The sequence below is a fragment of the Salvia miltiorrhiza genome, chromosome 8 (genome assembly GCF_028751815.1).
Source record: "Salvia miltiorrhiza cultivar Shanhuang (shh) chromosome 8, IMPLAD_Smil_shh, whole genome shotgun sequence".
In the NCBI taxonomy this organism is placed as follows: domain Eukaryota; kingdom Viridiplantae; phylum Streptophyta; class Magnoliopsida; order Lamiales; family Lamiaceae; genus Salvia; species Salvia miltiorrhiza.
In genome coordinates this window covers 32,971,202-32,991,824 of record NC_080394.1, presented here as the reverse complement: position 1 = coordinate 32,991,824, position 20,623 = coordinate 32,971,202, and the positions used below count along the sequence as shown (strand labels likewise).

Genomic DNA, 20,623 nt, shown 5'->3' with positions numbered 1-20,623 from the left:
TAATTACATTAATCCCTAAAGTCTCCAATGCTAGCAATATCAAGGAGTTTAGGCCCATAGCGTGTTGTAGTGTTATCTACAAAATCGTCTCCAAAGTGATTACCAACAGGATGCAATATGTTTTGGGCAGTATCATAAGTGAAAATCAATCAGCTTTCATCAAAGGGAGGGGCATAGCTGATAATATCCTTCTCAGTCATGAGGTGATTAAAGGATATAGCAGAAAGCATATCTCTCCACGTTGCATGGTTAAAATAGATATCCAAAAAGCTTATGACTCTGTGGAGTGGCCCTTCATCAAATACTTATTATTGAGCTGGGATTTCCATTCCAGTTTGTTCAAAGAATTATGGCGTGCTTAACCTCTGTTACTTATTCTATAAATGTAAATGGTGAGATCACTGAAGCTTTTCAAGCAAAGAAAGGATTGAGACAAGGAGATCCTATCTCTCCTTACTTGTTTGTTATTTGCATGGAGTACCTCAATAGATGCCTGAGTGAACTGAAGGTAGATAAAGGTTTTCACTTCCATTCTCAATGCAAGAAATTTGAATTATTGCATGTGTGCTTTGCTGATGATCTGCTCTTGTTCTCTAGAGGAGATGAACACTCAGTGAGGAAATTATTACAGGCTTTTGATAAATTTTCTTTGGTATCTGGATTGAAAGCTAACAATGCCAAAAGCTCTATCTATTTTGGTGGTGTGCAACAGGAAAATCAACTCTCAATTCTGCAGGAATTTGGTCTTGTGAAAGGTGAGCTGCCTTTTAAGTACTTGGGTGTTCCTCTGTCCTCCAAAAAGTTGTCCATAGCTCAATGCCAACCTCTCATTCAGAAAATCTTAACAAGAATTGAGTGTTGGTCAGCTAGAATGTTGTCATATGCAGGGAGACTCCAACTTATTAAAGCTGTGTTGACTAGCATTCAAATCTACTGGAGTCTTGTATTTCTACTCCCTCAAAAGGTAGTGAAGACCATTCAAGCAGCTTGCAGATCTTTTTTGTGGTCTGGGAGAGCTTCCATTACTAAAAGAAATCTAGTTTCATGGGAACAACTGTGTTATCCCAAGGAGGCTGGTGGATGGAATATTATCAACTTGGAGCTCTGGAACAAAGCTGCAATATGTAAGCAACTTTGGAATATTTTGAAAAAGAAAGATAAGATTTGGGTAAGATGGATACATGGATATTATATGAAACAGCAAGATTGGAAAACTATGCCGATTCCATCTCAAGCGGCTTGGGTGGTGAAGAAAATTTTGGGAGCCAGAGACTATATGGCTACACTTCCTGACGGTGATACTCTGATGGAGCAAGACAACTTTTCCATCAAAAAGCTCTATATAGCATTGAGAGGCACTCCGGAGAAAAGGAACTGGCATCATATGATCAGTAAAAGCATAGTTGCGCCAAAGTGTCTCTTCATCTTATGGTTAGCTATTATGAAGAGGATGACAACATGTGATCGACTGCAGAAATTTGGTATTCAATGTGACCAAGCTTGTTGTTTGTGTTCTCAAGGGAATGAATCACTTAATCACTTGTTTTTCTTGTGTCCCTATTCTGCCAATGTGTGGGATAAGCTTGCTATGTGGTGTGGTGTTCAAAGGAAAGCTGGAGCTTGGGATGATGAAGTGGAGTATTTAGAAAGACAAGGAGCTTCGAAGACAGGGAAACAGCTTATGTATAGACTTTTCGTGGCAACAATTGTCTATCACATATGGAGAGAAAGGAATGAACGAAGATTTAACAGCAAGGCTTCCCATGAAGAGAGTGTAGTTAGACAATGTCAATTGATGATGGTGATGAGAGAAGAGTTGAACCCTAAAGTTCACAAAATGTTTGTGAACTAAAGCGTTTATTCTATGTTTTCTTGTTGTAAGTGGTGGTTTAACATGCTTTTGGTAAATGAAAAAAAATACTATTTCCCAAAAAAAAATTATTCAATTAAACTAAAAAAATATTTACTAACAAAAAAATATTTTCAGAAAATTAGATTTTTATAATAAAAATGGTTAGTTATTAATAATTTAACAATTAGCTTATCACAATATGTTGAAATAATATGAAATTCAAAGCCACATACAGAAAATCATGCATAAATCGTATAAAAGTTCTAAAATTATATTAATTGAATAATATTTATTAAAATTGATAACAAAATATGTACTTTATTCTTAACGTTTTTTTTCTTTTTACATTACATTTTATAATAAAAGAAACTATGTTATTGAAATAATTGCATGATCCACTCCCAAAAAAGCTGCCGAAAATTTGAGCTTAAAAAAAACTACCATAAATTTAATGTTACTATTGTTGTTCTTCCATTTTTTTTCTCATTTAATTTGTAGATAAAGCATATTTTTTCCATTTTCATTAATTTATATTTTGGATAAAATATGAAATACTATACATCTTGATGAAAGGTCATAAAATTAACTTTAATTTGAAATTTAAAATGAGCAAATTATGATAATCTAAAATTTTAACATATTAAATAATTTACATTTTGAGTAGTGATATGTTTGAGCAAGTTATTGTTGGAACCACATTTTAAGTTTCGTAATCTTATTATTTTATTTATAATATTTTAATTTTTTATTATTTATATTTATTTTTGAAAAATATGTGAGTGTGTACTTTTTAAAATTTTATTTTTATTTATTCTTGTATGGTTTCATCTTGAATAATATATGCATGCATCTTAACAACTTTATTTAATTTAGTATATACTCACTATGAAACAAATAAATAAATTATAATTATTAAAATTCAACAAATTAAAATTTTTTAGATTTTTTTTGTAAAGATAGGATGTGTTTAAACTTTTCTTTTTAACTTGTTTTTCTTTATTTCTCTTTCTTTTTTTATTTATTAAACTTTGATTATTATGTTATGTATTTAGATTTATTTAATGTATAAAATTTATTAATAGAACAAAATAACATTATTATCAAAGACGTCAAATTACAAATTATAGTTTATTTTATGAAGGTAAAATACACATGTTTCATAAGTTATAATGGTATGTTCGAAGAATTTATTGATTTTGTTCATTGTTCGAACCCAGATCAAAACGTTCGTTCATAAAAATTATTGATATGTTCATCAAAATAAAATAGCATGTTCACAACTATTCAGACGCATTCTTAATTCTCAACACATTTAGCATTCTCAACGGATATTTTTTCTATATATATATATTACTTAATTATTTGACTATCAATTATAATTATGAATATGAAAGTAGTTATAAATATGGTTTGTTAATTCTTGCAACTCCCTATATAAGAGATACTATATCTATATGTGCATGGTATATTTTGTACTATAAATTATATATATTGATTTATATTAAAATAGTAGATCAATTTACAAATAATAAATTTTATCAAATTTTAATTTTATTAGTTTATATTAATAATTATAAAATATATGCACAATTATCGCGCTAAAGAATTACACTAGTTAAGGTAAAAACCATATTACAAAATGCTAGCAGCACATACTTTTTGTGTCAAGTACGTAGGTTTTGGAAGCATCTTATCAATTAACAAAAATTTATTATCATTATTTACAAAATTATTAAGCATAAAATATGACAATGGTGTTGTAAATATATCTTCTAGATATATCTTATGTGTGTTGACCAAGAAACCTAGAGGGAGAATAACACTTGACATCTTCAAGCCACCGGAGTTGACTGTCCTCCGTTCACACCGGACGTGTGTGAACGTTCACACCGGACGTTCACACTTGGTTTAACACCTATAAATATGGGTGTGTTGTGAACTTCATAATAACGATATTTGTATTCTCTACTATATTCTCTCGCTTCTCTCTAGTTTATAACACGTTATCAGCACGATGCTCTAATCCTCTCATCTTCCTTCGATCGTAAAAGGATTGGAGGTATGCCCTAGGAAAGAATTGTGTCTTTCCAATAAGGTACGACTAATTTTCTTTTCATCTGAATTTCAATCCGTATAATTTTAGTAATCATCTAAATTCAGACGAAAGAAACTTTGAAGTATTAGAATATTATATTGTTTAATATGTTTATATCAATAAATTGGCTTGGAAATAACCAGAAAACGGAATCATGGTAACATATATGCTTTGCATAAAAGAGATTGTTATTGAAATTTGTGCAAATTCCCCTTATATTTGTGGTTTGATGCAAATATGTTATATTTGTTTATTACAAATGATATAATTTTCGTTATTCTTGAAGAAATACAAATAATCCTAAAAGTTATATTTTGATGCTATTAAAATAGCATTTGTTTGAGCATATTAAATTAGTGATGCATTTCGAATGATATTGATCTTAATCATTCCACCAAACAAAAGTGAATTTTGATTGGAATTTGGAGGATATAAAGTAAATTTTTGATCTGTACTTAGAGGGAATATGTCATTTTATGTAAACTTGTATTTGATGTGGTATAAAAAGTCAATGTGAAATAGTAGATTTTAGAAAAATAATAAAGAAAAATATGAAAAGTTCACGCAAAATAGAAGACTATTTTGATAATTGGAGACATAATAGATTCGCCCGATTATGTTAAAAAGATATGATGCCAATAGATTTAATCTCAATATTTTTGTGCACCCTTTCGGTGAGATGACAAACATATATAATTGAGTTTTAATTTATTTTGTTTGTTAAGAGTGCAATATTTGATTGGATCTTATTCTACAAAATCTTGAATATGATTTACTACTACGTGGCAATTCTTGTTTCATATTATTTTATATAATCAGTAAACTTCGATGTTCTACTACTTGAATCACTATTGATATTATCATGTATTGGGAAATTTTTTAATTCATAGTGGATATATACTTTGTATATTATATATATACAACGTATTTTTTTTAAATAATCTTGAAAAACTCATTGATGCTATTCAAATAGCACAAGTAGTATTCCTGAAGAATATTACATTCAAGATCTTAAATTGATGCTATTAAAGTAGCACAAGTAATATTCCTGAAGAATATTACATGCTCTAAGAGCAAGTAAATTAAATATTTGGATAACATATCCTTGAATCTTTATCTATTTGATTCATATTGTTGCTCCCGATGTAGCACAATCAATATTCCATGAAGAATATTACATACTCTTCAAGAGCAATCCATATTACATGCTCTTGAAAATTAGACCTTTAAGGTCAAACGGCCCTAAAGGCCGAATGGTTGTACTCTTTTTCCCTTACTAAGTTTTTTCCTACGAGGTTTTCTTAGTTAAGGTTTTTAACGAGGCAACTAGTGTAATATATGAGTAAATATATATATCTTGTACTCTTTTCCTCTACCGAATTTTTCCCATAGGGTTTTTGCGGAGAGGTTTTTAACAAGGCATGAATATATATACATTAATATCATATGAAATCTTGTGATATTTGTCTTGGAAAATAAATACACATATTATTCTTCAAAAGAAGAAGTATTTCCTTGAGTTGACATTAGATGAGAATAATGTTAACACAATATCAGGTGCATCCAACATCATTGAAGGCTCCGGAAGAGCTTGTATCATTTTGCCAAATGATACTAAATTAGATATTGAAAATGCCCTGCACTTTAGTAAGTAACTTACTAAGTTTCAAGGATATCCGAAATAATGGATACCACATCGAGACAATTATGTGAAAGGTAGAAATGAATATCTTTGCATAAATTCTTTTGTTTCAGGCTATAAGCTGACAAAAGAAAAATTAGCAACACTACCTTCTGGAATGTATTACACATTCATAAAAGCAATTGAGACAAACCATTTCATGAACGTAAAGTTCAATGATACAAAAAGCTTTAAGCTTTGGCATGATAGGTTTGGACATCCTGGAGCGACTATGATGCGCCGAATAATCAATAATTCATATGGGCACAATATAAAGAATCAAAAGATTCTTTCTACAAAGGAATTCTCATGTGATGCTTGTGCGCAAGGCAAGTTAGTCATTAGACCTTCATATACGAAGGATAATACTGAATCTCCATATTTCTTAGAAAGAATTGAAGGAGACATTTATGGACCTATACATCCACCTTGTGGACCTTTTCGATAATTTATGGTATTAATTAATGCCTTTTATAGATGGTCCCATGTATGCTTGCTTTCTACTAGAAATGCAACATTTGCTAGACTACTTGCTCAAATCATAAAATTAAGAGCTCAATTCCCAGACAATTCAATTAAAAGAATTCGTCTTGATAATGCTGGTGAGTTTACATCTCAAGCATTTGATAACTATTGTATGGCTATTGGAATTGAGATTGAACATCCAGTAGCTCATGTCCATACTCAAAATGGTTTAGCGGAATCATTTATTAAACGTCTTCAAATTATTGCTAGACCATTACTTATGAAATCAAAACTACCAACTACTGTTTGGGGTCATGCCATATTACATGCTGCAACATTAGTTCGACTAAGGCCATCAGCAAATCATGAATACTCCCCAATGCAAATTATATTTGGCCGAGAACCTGATGTTTCTCACTTACGAACTTTTGGTTGCGCGGTTCAAGTCCCAATTGCAACCCCCACAACGAACAAAAATGGGTCCCCAACGAAGACTTGGGATATATGTTGGATTTGATTCACCATCGATTATAAGGTATCTAGAACCTTTAACAGGTGATTTATTTACTGCACGTTTTGCAGATTGTCATTTAGATGAAATGACATTTCCAACATTAGGAGGAATAAATCTACATCCAGAAAAGCACAAGGAAATCTCTTGAAATGAGAAAAACTTATCACATTTTGATTCTAGAACAAATCAATGTGAACAAGAAAATGAAAAGATCATTCATTTGCAAAATATTGCAAATCAAATTCCTGATGCTTTTGTAGATACAAGAAAAGTGACACAATCTCACATACATGCTGCAAATACTCTAGCTAAAATTGATGTCCCTGAAGGACAAATAGATTTGGCAGCAAATGAGTCCAAAATTCGTCAAAAACGTGGTCGACCAGTTGGTTCCAAAGATTCTATGCCTAGAAAAAGAAAGGGGCAAGATGGAAACCAAACAATGACGAAAACGACTAATCAATCAAATGAAAGTGATGTAATTCCTGAAGAATTACAAGTATCTGAAAATCATGAGATCTCAATAAATTATTTACATCAGATACTAGAGAGAGAAAATATCATTGTTGATGATATATTTGCCTTTAATATAGCTCTTGAAGTTTTAAATATCAGGATCCTGAACATACATCTGTTGCTAAATGCAAACAGAGACTTGATTGGCCAAAGTGAAAAGAAGCTATAGAAAGGGAATTAAATTCCTGTGATAACCGGAAAGTATTTGGGCCTATAGCCTTAACTCCGGAATCTAAAATCCCTGTTGGATATAGATGGATTTTTGTTAGAAAGAGAAACGAGAAAAATGAAGTTACGAGATATAGAGCAAGACTCGTAGCACAAGGTTTCTCACAAAAACCAGGAATTGATTATGAGGAAACATACTCTCCAGTAATGGACGCTATTACTTTTAGATTTTTGATTAGTCTGGCTGTGTCACAAAGGCTTGATATGCGCCTTATGGATGTAGTGACTGCTTATCTATATGGGTCATTAGATACTGACATATATATGAAAATTCCTGAAGGATTTAAAATGCCTGAAGGATTTCAGTCACAACCCAAAAGCATGTATTTAATTAAACTGCAAAAATCGTTGTATGGGTTGAAACAGTCTGGTCGTATGTGGTACAATAGACTGAGCGAGTATCTTTTGAAAGAAGGATACAAGAATGATGATATCTGCCCTTATGTTTTCATTAAGAAAACCGAAAGTGGATTTGCAATCATAGCAGTTTATGTTGATGATTTAAATTTAATTGGGACTCCTGAAGAGCTCAATAAAACTGCTGAATATTTGCAGAAAGAATTTGAGATTAAAAATTTGGGAAAGACGAAGTTTTGTCTTGGTTTGCAAATGGAACGTATCCGTGGAGGAACGTTTATCCATCAATCCACATATACAGAAAAAGTGTTAAAACGCTTCTATATGGATAATGCACATCAATTAGCATCACCAATGGTCGTTAGATCTCTTGATACTAAGAAAGATCCATTTCGACCAATTGAAGAGGGTGAAACGATACTTGGTCCTGAAGTACCATATCTAAGTGCAATTGGAGCATTGACTTATCTGGCTAATAATACTAGACCAGATATAGCTTTTTCTGTTAATCTTCTAGCAAGATTTAGCTCTGCACCCACTTTGAGACATTGGAATGGTGTTAAGCACATTCTACGTTATCTAAAGGGTACCATTGACCTTGGATTATATTATCAAGAAAATTCTGATAATACTCTAGTGGGGTATTCGGATGCAGGATTTTTATCCGATCCACATGAAGCTAAGTCACAAACTGGATATATTTTCACATGTGGTGGAACTGCTATATCATGGAAGTCTGTGAAACAAACCTTGACTGCAACATCCTCAAATCATTCTGAAATCATTGCAATCCACGAAACAAGTCGAGAATGTGTATGGTTGAGAAATGTGACGAGTCATATCCAAGAGTCGTGCGGGTTAGCTTCATCAAAGGCCAAACCAACTGTTTTATATGAAGACAATGCTGATTGCATCGCGCAACTCAAGGAAGGATACATCAAAGGAGATAGGACGAAACATATTTTTCCAAAGCTTTTCTACACACACGACCTTCAAAAGGGTTACGATATCGACGTGCAACAAATTCGCTCAAGTGAAAATCTGGCGGACTTATTCACCAAGGCATTACCAACATCGACATTCAGAAAGTTGGTACACGAGATCGGCATACGTCGACTCAAAGATATTCAATGATCTCAAGTTCAGGGGAAGCAGTTGTACTCTTTTTCCTTCGACTAGGTTTTCTCCCATTGGGTTTTCCTAGCAAGGTTTTAATGAGGCAACATTTTTTAGGGATTGGTCAATCAAGGGGAAGTGTTGTAAATATATCTTCTAGATATATCTTATGTGTGTTGACCAAGAAACCTAGAGGGAGAATAACACTTGACATCTTCAAGCCACCGGAGTTGACTGTCCTCCGTTCACACCGGACGTGTGTGAACGTTCACACCGGACGTTCACACTTGGTTTAACACCTATAAATATGGGTGTGTTGTGAACTTCATAATAACGATATTTGTATTCTCTACTATATTCTCTCGCTTCTCTCTAGTTTATAACAAATGGGACACCTGAATATATAAGTCTATCATAATAGGGTTAATCATTGCTGACGCCTAATAATCTAATCGCTACGTATATATATATATATTTTTTTCTCTTTCTTTCAATTAACTGTATATATAGGCAGCAGGGTTTGGTTCGTACTTGTCATGATATTACTGCAGCAGGGAGTAGAAATTTAAAATGTTCACTTCTTTATGATTTTTTTGTAATAATGCCCCAAGTTATGGTTAAATAATATAATACCCGAGCGTTGATTACTTTAGACTGGTTTTGTGCTTCAGGTTATTTTTTATTCTAATTAAAATGGATTAGCATGTATTAGTATGAGATTCTGTTGAATTTTTTAGACTTTAAAAAATCAATCAATTTTTGTGAATTTAGGAAATTCATAAACTAGAGTTTGACTGACTTTTTTTTTATATTAATTTTCATAGATTTTCATCGACGTGATAGGAATTAGGAAGGCAGCAACTCAGCGCCGGCTGGAGCCCAACTACCACTGGAATCGGAGTAACCCAGCGTCGGCCGGTGCCCAACGACCGCTGAAACTGGAGCTGCAGCTCAGCAACCGCCGAGATGCTTGATGCTCAAAGCACCAGCGCCCTCTGGAGCTCACCCCACGCTGAGATGCTTGATGCTCAAAGCACCAGCGCTCGTTGGTCTCGAGCGAGCGCTGGACAAAAGAGCGGTGAAAGAATTCATAGAAATTTCGTGTGATGAGGTGAGATTTATCTCTTTGTATTTTTGAAGGAGAAATCATCAAAATCCACAGAGTTTTAAAATCCACAGACTTTTGGATACCTAAGGATTTTTTTAAGACTTTTTAAAATCCATATTGAATAGATCTAGATTTTTAAAGACTTTTAAAAGTTTGGATTGAATACCCCCAAACTTTCAAAGTCCAAAAAAATCCTACAGACTCTACAACCAATACACCCCCTAGATTCATGTTTCATGTTGATAGTTAGTTTGCTTTGTTTTTTTTTTTTTTCCTTTATCCTCTAGATGTAGTCGTTTTTGGACTACATCTATATATGATTTTGATATGTCTGATTTCTATTTGTCCATGTGGTTTCATCTGGGCGTTGTCACTTTTGAGCAACGTCGTGTATAAGATACTGGTTGAGGTTTATTTACAGGTTGGAGGTCTGCCTAATCCCTCATCCCTCCGGTGTTTGTTCTAAAAAATTAAAAAGTAATAAATAATGCCTAGTATATAAATATGAAAAATAAATTATATTTTGTATAATTAGGTTTCTAATATTCATAAATTAAGATAAATATCCATTTAACGGAACTCCCGGATAGACCGATCATTTGTCCCAATTTATAAACATTGTAGATCTATTTGTATAATTGTATGTTACTGTAAATGTTAGGAGTATTTTTACTATTTAACCATTCTTCTTCGTTTTTTCTTAAAGTCTTAGTTTACACCTTTTAGTTCCATGTTCTAACAACTTTGTTGCTCGTTCTCCGCATGCTTTAGTTTCTGCAATGGGAGCCTCCTGTTCTGAGATATCATCTTTGCCTATCGTGGCGTCGAAGGTTTCGGTGAATTCGGAACTAACTTCCGGTGTTCCCACTGAGAACGTTGCTAACCAGGATCCCCGTATTCATGATGGGTCGACCATTAAGGGTCCGGAGATTACTACTTCTTATGCTGATATTACGATGAACCGTCAGCCTCGCAGGCCGGATGTGGCTGCCCATCGGTTCCATAGCTATCGTCCAACGAAAGAAGGAGAGCAGTTCTCGTTTAAGGTGCCCCAAGACCTTTCTGAGAAGGAGGTTGCTACAGAATTTGCCCATGCTGTCACTGGTCGAATTTTACTCAAAAAGGGCGAAAAACCTAAGCCAGCGATGTTGGTTAAGGCGGATCTACAAAAAGTTTGGAAAATTGAAAAGGATTGGCATATTATTCCTTTGGGGAAAGGGTATTACACCATGGCTTTCACATCTGCTGAAGACAAGATGAAAGTGAAAGCCAAACATGTTTGGGAGCTAGCGTCGGGTCATATTCGTCTTCGTGACTGGGCTAAGAATTTTGATCCTTTTAAGGAGCATTCCACTCTTGCTAACGTTTGGGTTCGTATTCATTACCTTCCTATTGAATACTGGCATGCGGAAATTCTCGCCGGCATAGGTCGTTATGTTGGACACCTTTTAAAAATTGATGGAGCTTCTATTCGGCGTGACTTCGGCCAATATGTTAGGCTCCTCATTGAATTGGATATGTCGAAGACTCTCCCGAATACTCTTCTCATTGACAGTGGGTCATTTTCCTTTCATGTGGAGTTCACCTATGAGAACTTGCCTTTTTATTATTCTCGTTGTAAAATCACAGGTCATTCGATGGATAAATGCCATAAGGTTTCCGCTAAGGCCGGAGGTCTTCCGACAGCGGCTGATAAAGACACACGGATTTCTGAGCAGCAAGTTAAACCTCCTGTGGTTGGAGAAAAAGAATGGAAACAGGTTGGCAATTTGGATACCACGTTCTAAAATACTATTCTAGGGCAACCATGTGTGTCTTCTTCACAGGGTCGACGTGAGGATCTTTCCCCTATGAAAAATCATTTTGAAGTGTTAGAGGCTGAGGAGGTCACTAATGCTGAGGAAAAAACACATGCGCAAATTGATTTATCTTGGGCAACAAGTGTTCTTTAGGAACCCTAAGGGTGGGTATTTCGCCAGAAACATCTGGTTGAAGCGAAGTGAAACGATGAACTAGCACATTCGGCGTACGTTCGATTTGGCGGGGCCTCAAAAGCGAAGCATAAGAAGAGGTACTCGGCCAGTGAGACTCTGTCGCTGAGGCCTTCTTCGTACCCTCCCCCTCATGAATATCCGGAACCCCTAGTTATTGATGTTGTGAACTTAGCATCATAGGTATTCCCATGATTTCTTGCAGAGGTTGTATTTGGAATTGACTCATCAAAAGCACCCTTTGAAGAATCAGCATCAACCTTATCATTCTCAGAACAAACTCCTTGAACCGGCATATGCCGCTCAGGAGAAAATTTATTCGAAACCTGCGGCAGGTTCAGCCCCACCTTGTCAAGCGTTGGCGGCAGTGTTTGGTGGTTGTTCGGCGGCGTTACGTCAATCTGCATGGTGGCTGCGCAACTAGGGTTTAGTCGCTAGAGGTTTCATTGCTTTTTCGTGACCAAAATCATGGTGGCTGCGCAACTAGAAGTGTATATATTTAGCTAGAAATAAAGTGAAGACCCGGAATATGTGACTAGCTGCGGAATTAGTCTTATTTAAGCCACTAGTCGCTATTGCTCATCATCGTCTGCTAGTGGAGTAAACAGAGCTTAATTTCACAACTAATTGATATTTTGGCTAATTTTATCATGCTTATCATAAATACATAATAATTAAATTTTAGTGATACCAATATGTGATAAAATTTGGGTTTATGGATATTTAAGTGTTATTTACTTTGTTTGATTAAATTTAATTATTGTTGTTCTCATTTGTTGTAACAAATAAGAAATAGTCCATTATTAGAGACCCAAGACAATAAATGTGAAGTCGAAAATTAATACATACTCCCTTCATCCACAAAATATTTGTCACATTTTGGATGACACGGGTTTTAATAAAATGTGAAGAAAGTTGTTAGTTGAGTGATGCTCCCACTTTAAATGTGAGTGGAGATGTGTGGACCCTATAGTACTATAAATGGAAGTGATAATTTTTTTGTGGACGGACCAAAAAGAAAATTGTGGCAAATTTATTGTGGACGTAAGGAGTATATAAGACTTCATATTTGAATAGAGTAGTACATACTTTGAATGAAGTTGGGAAGGGGGAGGGAGGGAGGGATGTGTTGGCAAATACATTTAGGCAAGTGTGCTTCGTCACCTATTAGATTGGGATTTTGGTTACAAGTGCAACATGTGTTTGCATCTTGTCGTTTCGTGCCATTTTAAAATGAATGAAGATGATAATCTTGATATTTGTTTGTTCATCAATGAGAGGAGAATTTATTTTTCGTTAAGGGAATTTGTGCTTGTTACGAATTTGAATTTTAGAATCCTTTTCGTTTGATCCCACTACACTCCATGATGAGAGACACGTTGGAATTCAAATGATTTTTTGGTGGCTAGCATACATCTATCATGGGTCTTAGATATAGATTCTTCGAGTAATTTGGTTAAGGACCCCTGATGACACACTATAGCTTCTTGGGACCCATTGTTAGTGTTCTATGCGTTTATTTTGAGAATCGACTTGCCACAATTCGTAGAGCCGTGGACCTGGGCGTTGGTTGATGATTTTGACGGGTTTTCCATATTTTCATGGGGGGCTATGCGTACAAGGCTCTTAATAACTACATGAAACATATGAGTAAGGTTTGGACGTACCTCTTCTATGGCATGGTTTGCATTATTCGTTTGGGCACTGGAGGTTATTTCGAGTTTGGATCCGGCGGTGAGAAAATATGTTAATGGGGCTGCATACCGTAGACATCTGAGTAGGAATGTGAATAGGCCAAATTTGGACCAGATACTACTTGGGCCATATCCAGCTTTGAATTTTCTTACTTAGGTCTTAGATCATTTGGACCAAAAAAGTGAGATCCAAGTCCAGATTCATAAGATTCACAGGGTCTTGGGTCTAGATTTGAATCCATATTTTTTTATCTTCTAAAATAAATTATAAATTAACTAAAAACCCAAGTTTGCAAAAAATCATTATGCACCATAGTCCGAATCCAGATCCTTATCACTAAGTATAACTTTGCAAATGAAACTCCAAGTTTGCCAAAAAAATTATGCACCACAACTCATATTCATCATGAGGCCCCTCTCTCTAAACCACCTCCGCCACTTCGACAAGATTCACCCCCTTGGCCTTTTTCAGCACACACCAAAATTGCAATATCTTCCATATCGACCTCACTCTTGGGGAAAAAAAAGTAAGCTATGCTCAGTAGATCCCCAACGATCCCCCCAAAGATTACATATGCCATCAGTTGGAACGTGATGGCTTCTTAGGTTAGCAGCTTTTGGAATTATATTAGTAAGTGCCCGACATAAAAACACTTTTACTTTGGATGGGACTAAGTCATTCCCGATCAATCTATTCCAAACCCTTTCATCCCTCTAGCTGTTGTGTTGGTGAGGCTTATAATAACTAATCAACATTAAGTATGCTGATTTCACAGAAAATGCCCCTCTCAAATCATGTTTTTAGCTAAGTCTGTCCTCGTTGCCACGCTCCCCTATAGGAGTTTTTAGAATGCCATCAATCTCATATCCATGTAGAATGTACCATCTTCTCAACATTCCATTGTCTCTCGTTATTAATAAAATCTGCCACCATCAGATTAGGTCTAGATTCAATAGTCTTCCTGTGAACTTTGTTCTCATTTACACCCTGCGCCCAAGCATCTTAAAAAACCCTTATACTCCTATTGTTACCAACCTCCCATAGAATAACGTTTTGAAGTAGAGATCGACTCCAAGCAATCGAACCCCAGACATAAGAAGAGTTAGATGGAACAACCGTGTTCTGTAAGTTTCTATTCCTAAAATATTGTGCCTTGAACACCTTTGCCACCAGAGAATGCAAAGAAGTCAACATCCTCCGCGCTTGTTTTGTTAAGCGCTTTATTAAAGCTTTTGAAATCTCGAAAGCCCATACCATTCATTTGAAAGATCGTTTAGTACCCACTAGACAAGAAAAAATTGCGACGTTATTTCTTTCACATTCTTACAAATTAGTATTTTGGAAGGTTTACCGAATTTTCTTTTAATTGTATTTTATTTTGTAATTTTATATATATTATATATATGTATATATATAATAAGTACATTTTCACTAAAATAAGTACATTTCTTAAGATATAAAATAAGAATCATTTTTTCAGCCCTTAGATCATCTAGATCTACGGTTGATTCACCATCTTGTTTGATGAATTCATGGTCCTGAGTTCGAATCCCAAAGGTAGCAAAAAATTATTTTTCGCAATTCATACCTTTATACAACGAATTCATATGTGTTCTACATAAATTCATACATTTTTTCTAGTTCTTATTTCTTATTTTAAGAGGTGCTCTCATGGTAGCCCTTCCATATATATATATATAGGGTTGCATTCTATGACAACCACTCCCCTAGATAGAGAATAAAGACCAAATCAAGGCCATTCATTGAATCCCAATCAACGATCCAGATTGCATTCGGATTTAATTTTTCATGTAATTAAAAATTGGTGATTAGCATTTATTTAATCGAAAAAGGTCAAATGTGTAAAAAATAAATTGACCGAATTCATCCCGTTGAAAAAATCCCAAAAATTCCCCTCTTCCCATTCTGGGACCTGATCTATTTCGACGAACATATCGACGAACATTAGTATGTTCATTTGTTTTATACGAACATGTCGATAAACATTAGTATGTTTATTTGTTTTTATACGAACATATCGACGAACATTAGTATATTCATTTATTTTTTATACGAACAAAAAAATAAAAACGGCTGATACACAATATTTAACTAATTTTTAGGGATTTAGTATATCTTGCGAAATATAAAATAGTGCTGAATGAATTTAATTATGGATTATATCAGTTACAGAATATTATGCATTTACTTATTTGACATTTACATATTTAAATACAAGAAAAATCTACAATTTTTTGGTCCGTTAGATTAAGCAAAATCGACGCACATGATTTGGTCTTTATTCTTTATCTAAGGGAGTGGTCTCCATTGAACTCTCCCCTATATATATGAGTGAGCTAAAATAAAAAGACCTCTTAAAATATAAATCATTTTCAGCAGATCTACGATTGATTCATCATCTACAGTTTATATGTATCATATAAAATTTTCTTAGTATGATTTTGTGTGTACCCATTATGCACAATATATGCGAATTTCTATTATCATCAAGTATAGTGATTACAAACGTGCTTACCTAATTTCAGTAAAACCACATAATTTTAATATAATTAAAATTCACGGACCTATTATACGTTTTCCCAAATACCCCCCTGTAATGTAAAAAATTATTAATAGTGTGCTATGTCGCGAATTTTGAGTTTTTTCATAAAATGTATCGAATTTTTATTTTCTCCTTAAAAATCATGAACTTTCAGTTTTGTCCACAAAATATCCCATTATACAAAACTTGTTGATGAAAAGATGACTTATCTCATCGGATGAAATATTTTGGGAACCATTATTGTTGGAAAACCATATTAAGAACCACAATTGTTGGAAAACATTGAAAGTTCGAGATTTTTTTGTCATTTTTCTATCACCAAATTTTGTATAGCATAACATTTTATGAAAAACATTGAAAATTCAGGTTTTTTTAAGAGAAAATGGAAGTTCGGGACATTTTATGGAAAATACTACTCCATTCGTCCCACTCCAAATGACCCTATTTCTATTTTGGGTTGTCCCACTCCAAATGACCCATTTCCTTTTTTGGCAATACACTATCTCTCTATACTTAATATTTAAACAATTTCCACCAACTCACTTTATCTACTTTATACATATTTCTTAATCTCCGTGCTAATAAATTTAGGGCCATTTGGTTTGGGACGGAGGGAGTAAAAGTTTGGGACATAAAACACTATTAACCTATAAAAAAAAAATACTTACTTCATAAATATCCTGAGAGTGCAATAACAAAGAAAAGCAAAAAAACTTGTTTAATCTATTAAAATTAGGCTTGTTGTTCCCTTAAAACTTCTCATAAAGGAAGAAGTTTTAAAATGCCGCACCTGTTTTCACTGCGCCCACTCTGCACTCGGTGCACATCGGTTTCTGACCGGTCCAATAAGACTTTTTCATTTCATTTTAAAAAAAATTGAAAAATCAAAAAACAGCTCTCGAGGTCCAATAAGACTTCTATAAATTACTCATTTTTCCTATTCAATCTTACACACAATTCTCATTCATCTTCTTCATCTTCTTTTTTTATTTCATATATTTCTTTGTGCTAACTCGACCTCTCGAGGTCATGGAGAACATAGTCAAGATCATGAGAATTTTCTCCCAAACCCAACGCGACCTTGTGGACGGCATCATCTTGGGTAGGAACACCTCTACTATGAAGCCGGACAAATTGGTGTTTCACTTGAAGAAGGTGGAAGAAATCAAGAAATGCAATGATTTTTAATTTTTTTTTAATTGTAGGTTTTTTTATGTTTTTTAAATTTCTATAATTTTTTAGGATTTTATTTTTATTGTAATGCAATTTTTATTTTCAATCAATGTAGTGTTAAATTCAAATTTTTATGAAATTTATGTTATTAAATATAGGGTTAAGTATCAGATAAGCCCCTAACGTGGAAACCCTTATTACATTGCACCCCTTATGGCAAGGGGGGTATCAAATACCCCCCTATCTTAATTAATTTTGAACAAATAAACCCCTTGACCTAACGTCCACTTAACAGACGTTTTCTTATTATTTTTTTTTATTTTTCTTTTTTTTGGTGGGTCCCACTTGTAATTTTTAGGCGGGTGTTGGTAACAACCTTGGCATATCAATCGTTTTTTCCCTTTCCCAACATCACAGACGCCATTCCAACTCCTCTAAACAGACGCCATTGAAGTTGCAGACGCCATTGAGAGACGAAGCTAATCTTCTCCGGTGGGATTGATCAAATCGACAGTAAGGTAAGTTTGCATGATCGTTTTTCTGAAGTTTGGAATGTGGACAGTAGCAATAAGTCATGCAAGCAAGGGTTTTTACAACAAGTTTCGTATGTCGATTTTTCTTGAAGTATGTTATATACATATTATTGATTGTGATTTTGTTTTTGTTTTCTTGTTGTCTGTGATGCAGCATGTTGACATTCATTTTTAATTTCTGGGGTTTATGGGTGAAAAATGATGATTCTGGAAAACTAATGTACGATGGCTACAATTCTGTAGAAATTGAAGAATCATATGAGAAAATGACTTATGAGCGCTTATTAGATGAATTTGCTAAGTGCTATGGTAGTAAGCCTAAGAAAGTTTATGCCTTAGATGATGATTACACTGTCGAGAAGGGCTTAGTTCTCCTTAGAGACTCACAGCATTGTAAGAAAGTTTTTGACTACTTTGATGTAATAGGACAAGCAGAGGTCTTATTATTTGCTGACCATGAAACAGATCCCATGCCCCAAATTATACCTTTATGTATGTTTGAGGGGGAAGATGGTAGTGGTGATTTAGAGGAGGTGCATGGTGTGAGTATTGTCGATGATGGTGAGGTTACTGCATTGAGAAAGAGTGTGGATGGGGTGGGGACAGTAGAGACTAATGCTGAGGAGGGAGTGCCATTAGACAGTGGGCCAGAGACTGAGACTGTCATTGGGGTAGAGGGTAGAGATGATGAACAGCAGGGGCAAGCTATAGGAGTTAATGAATTGGGAAGTGAGGAGGGAGTGGCATTAGACAGTGGGGTAGAGACTGAGACTGTCATTGGTGGGGTAGAGAATGAGACTGTCATTGGGATAGAGGATAGAGATGATGAACAACAAGATAAAACAGAAGTTGGGGAGCAGGATAGAGATGATGAACAGCAAGATAATGAATTGGGAAGTGAGGATGGAGATGATGACCTAGGTTTGGGGCTTGACTCAGAGACTGACTCCAGCATATATAGTGCTGAGCAGTCTGATAGTGATGATGATTTGGCTAACGATGAAGATGTTTGTGATGCAATAGAAGTTGGGGAGCAGGGTAAGTTTGAACTTGGTATGACCTTTGCAGGAGCAAAGGATTGTAGAGATGCTATCAATACCTATGCTGTCAAATTTGGGTACAATCTTAAGTTTATCAAAAATGAACCAAAGAGAATTAGAGTTATTTGCAGTAATGAATGTCATTGTCCATTTGTTTTGATGGCTTCAAAGGATGGGGAGGCAGAAGGGCTAGTTATCAAAACATTGGTAGCCCAACATACTTGTACTAGGCAGAGGAAGGTGTCTAGTTGCTCTCAATCATACATTGCCAACTATTTTAAGGAGGCATTGTATAGAAATCCTAAGTTCTCATCAAAGGATATGCAGGGGCAGGTGAAAGAACATTTAAAAATACATGTTAGCTTGATGAAGTGCAAGAGAGCTAAGAGAATAATTCTGACAAAGTTGAAAGGCAGCTACATGCAAGAGTTTAATATGCTTTGTGGTTATATTGAGAAGGTAAAGGAGACTAACCCAGGTTCAAAGCTTGAGATGCAACTGTCTAGAGATGAACTAGAAAATGGCAAAAGAGTTTTCAAACGGATTTTTGTCATGCTTGATGCATGTAGGAAGAACTGGCTTGGGGGATGTAGGCCATTGATCTCGTTAGATGGTTGTCATTTAAAGGGGGTTACATTTGGGGTGCTTCTCACAGCTGTTGGGAAGGATGCCAATGATGGAATCTGCCCCATTGCATGGGCAGTGGTGAATAAGGAGAACAAACACAACTGGAATTGGTTTTTAGGTTGGTTGAAGAGTGAATTACAGCTTGGTGATGGAGCAAAGGTGACTATTATGTCTGATATGCAGAAGGTTAGTATTTCTCTCTTAGTTTTTTATTGAAAACCATAAGTTATGACAACTGATTGCACACTTCTAACAGGGCTTGATGGAGGCAGTAAAGGACCAAATACCAGATGCTGAGCATAGATGGTGTGCAAGACACATCTATGGAAACTGGAGTAAGAAGTGGAGAGGTGAGGAATTAAAGAAGAGGTTCTGGTTGGCAGCTTGGTCTTCATTCCAAGAAGAGTACAAGCTGAACATGGCCAAGCTTAGCTCTATAAAGAAGCAGGCTGCAGTGGATCTCCTCCATTATCCACCCCAGAACTGGTGTAGGGCATATCAAACTGATAGATGCTGCATTCACATGGTAGATAACAACATTTCCGAGTCTTTCAATTCAAGCATTGTAGAAGCTAGGCACAAGCCAATTATTAGTATGTTAGAGGACATTAGGGTGATGGTGATGACTAAAATAAGGGATAGAAGAAAAAGTGTGCATCAGTGGAAGTGTGATTGGTCTCCTGCATGCATGAAATTGTTTGAGGAAGCTAAATCCGAAGCATTGACATGCAATGTGATTTGGAATGGGGAAGATGGGTATGAAATAGGGGAGTTTGAGGACAAACACACCGTGTCTTTGGATAGCAGAACTTGTACATGTAGGATGTGGCAATTGACAGGGGTTCCATGTTGCCATGCACAAGCTGCATTATTTTACTCTTCATTAGATCCTTTAAGTGTCATTTCCAGCTGGTACCATAAGTCAACCTACATGAAAAGCTATAAACATTCCATCCAGCCGGTTCCAGGCATGACATTCTGGAATATTAAAGATTGTGATGGAGTAGAACCTCCTCCGGTGGAAAAAAAAGATTGGCAGGCCCAAGAAGCTAAGGGTGAGAGCTCCAAA

General features: G+C 35.1%; 2 protein-coding genes across 2 annotated transcripts; both read left to right on the top strand.

The window, feature by feature from the left end:
- The first annotated feature begins 349 nt into the window (after positions 1 to 349).
- LOC130998348 (uncharacterized) lies at positions 350 to 1,852 on the top strand. Its single transcript, XM_057923773.1, has one exon. It carries the CDS (start codon positions 350 to 352, stop codon positions 1,850 to 1,852), a length of 1,503 nt encoding a protein of 500 aa, XP_057779756.1.
- Positions 1,853 to 10,711: 8,859 nt separating this feature from the next.
- On the top strand, positions 10,712 to 11,719 carry LOC130998347 (uncharacterized). The gene has a single exon (XM_057923772.1). It carries the CDS (start codon positions 10,712 to 10,714, stop codon positions 11,717 to 11,719), a length of 1,008 nt encoding a protein of 335 aa, XP_057779755.1.
- Positions 11,720 to 20,623: the final 8,904 nt, after the last annotated feature.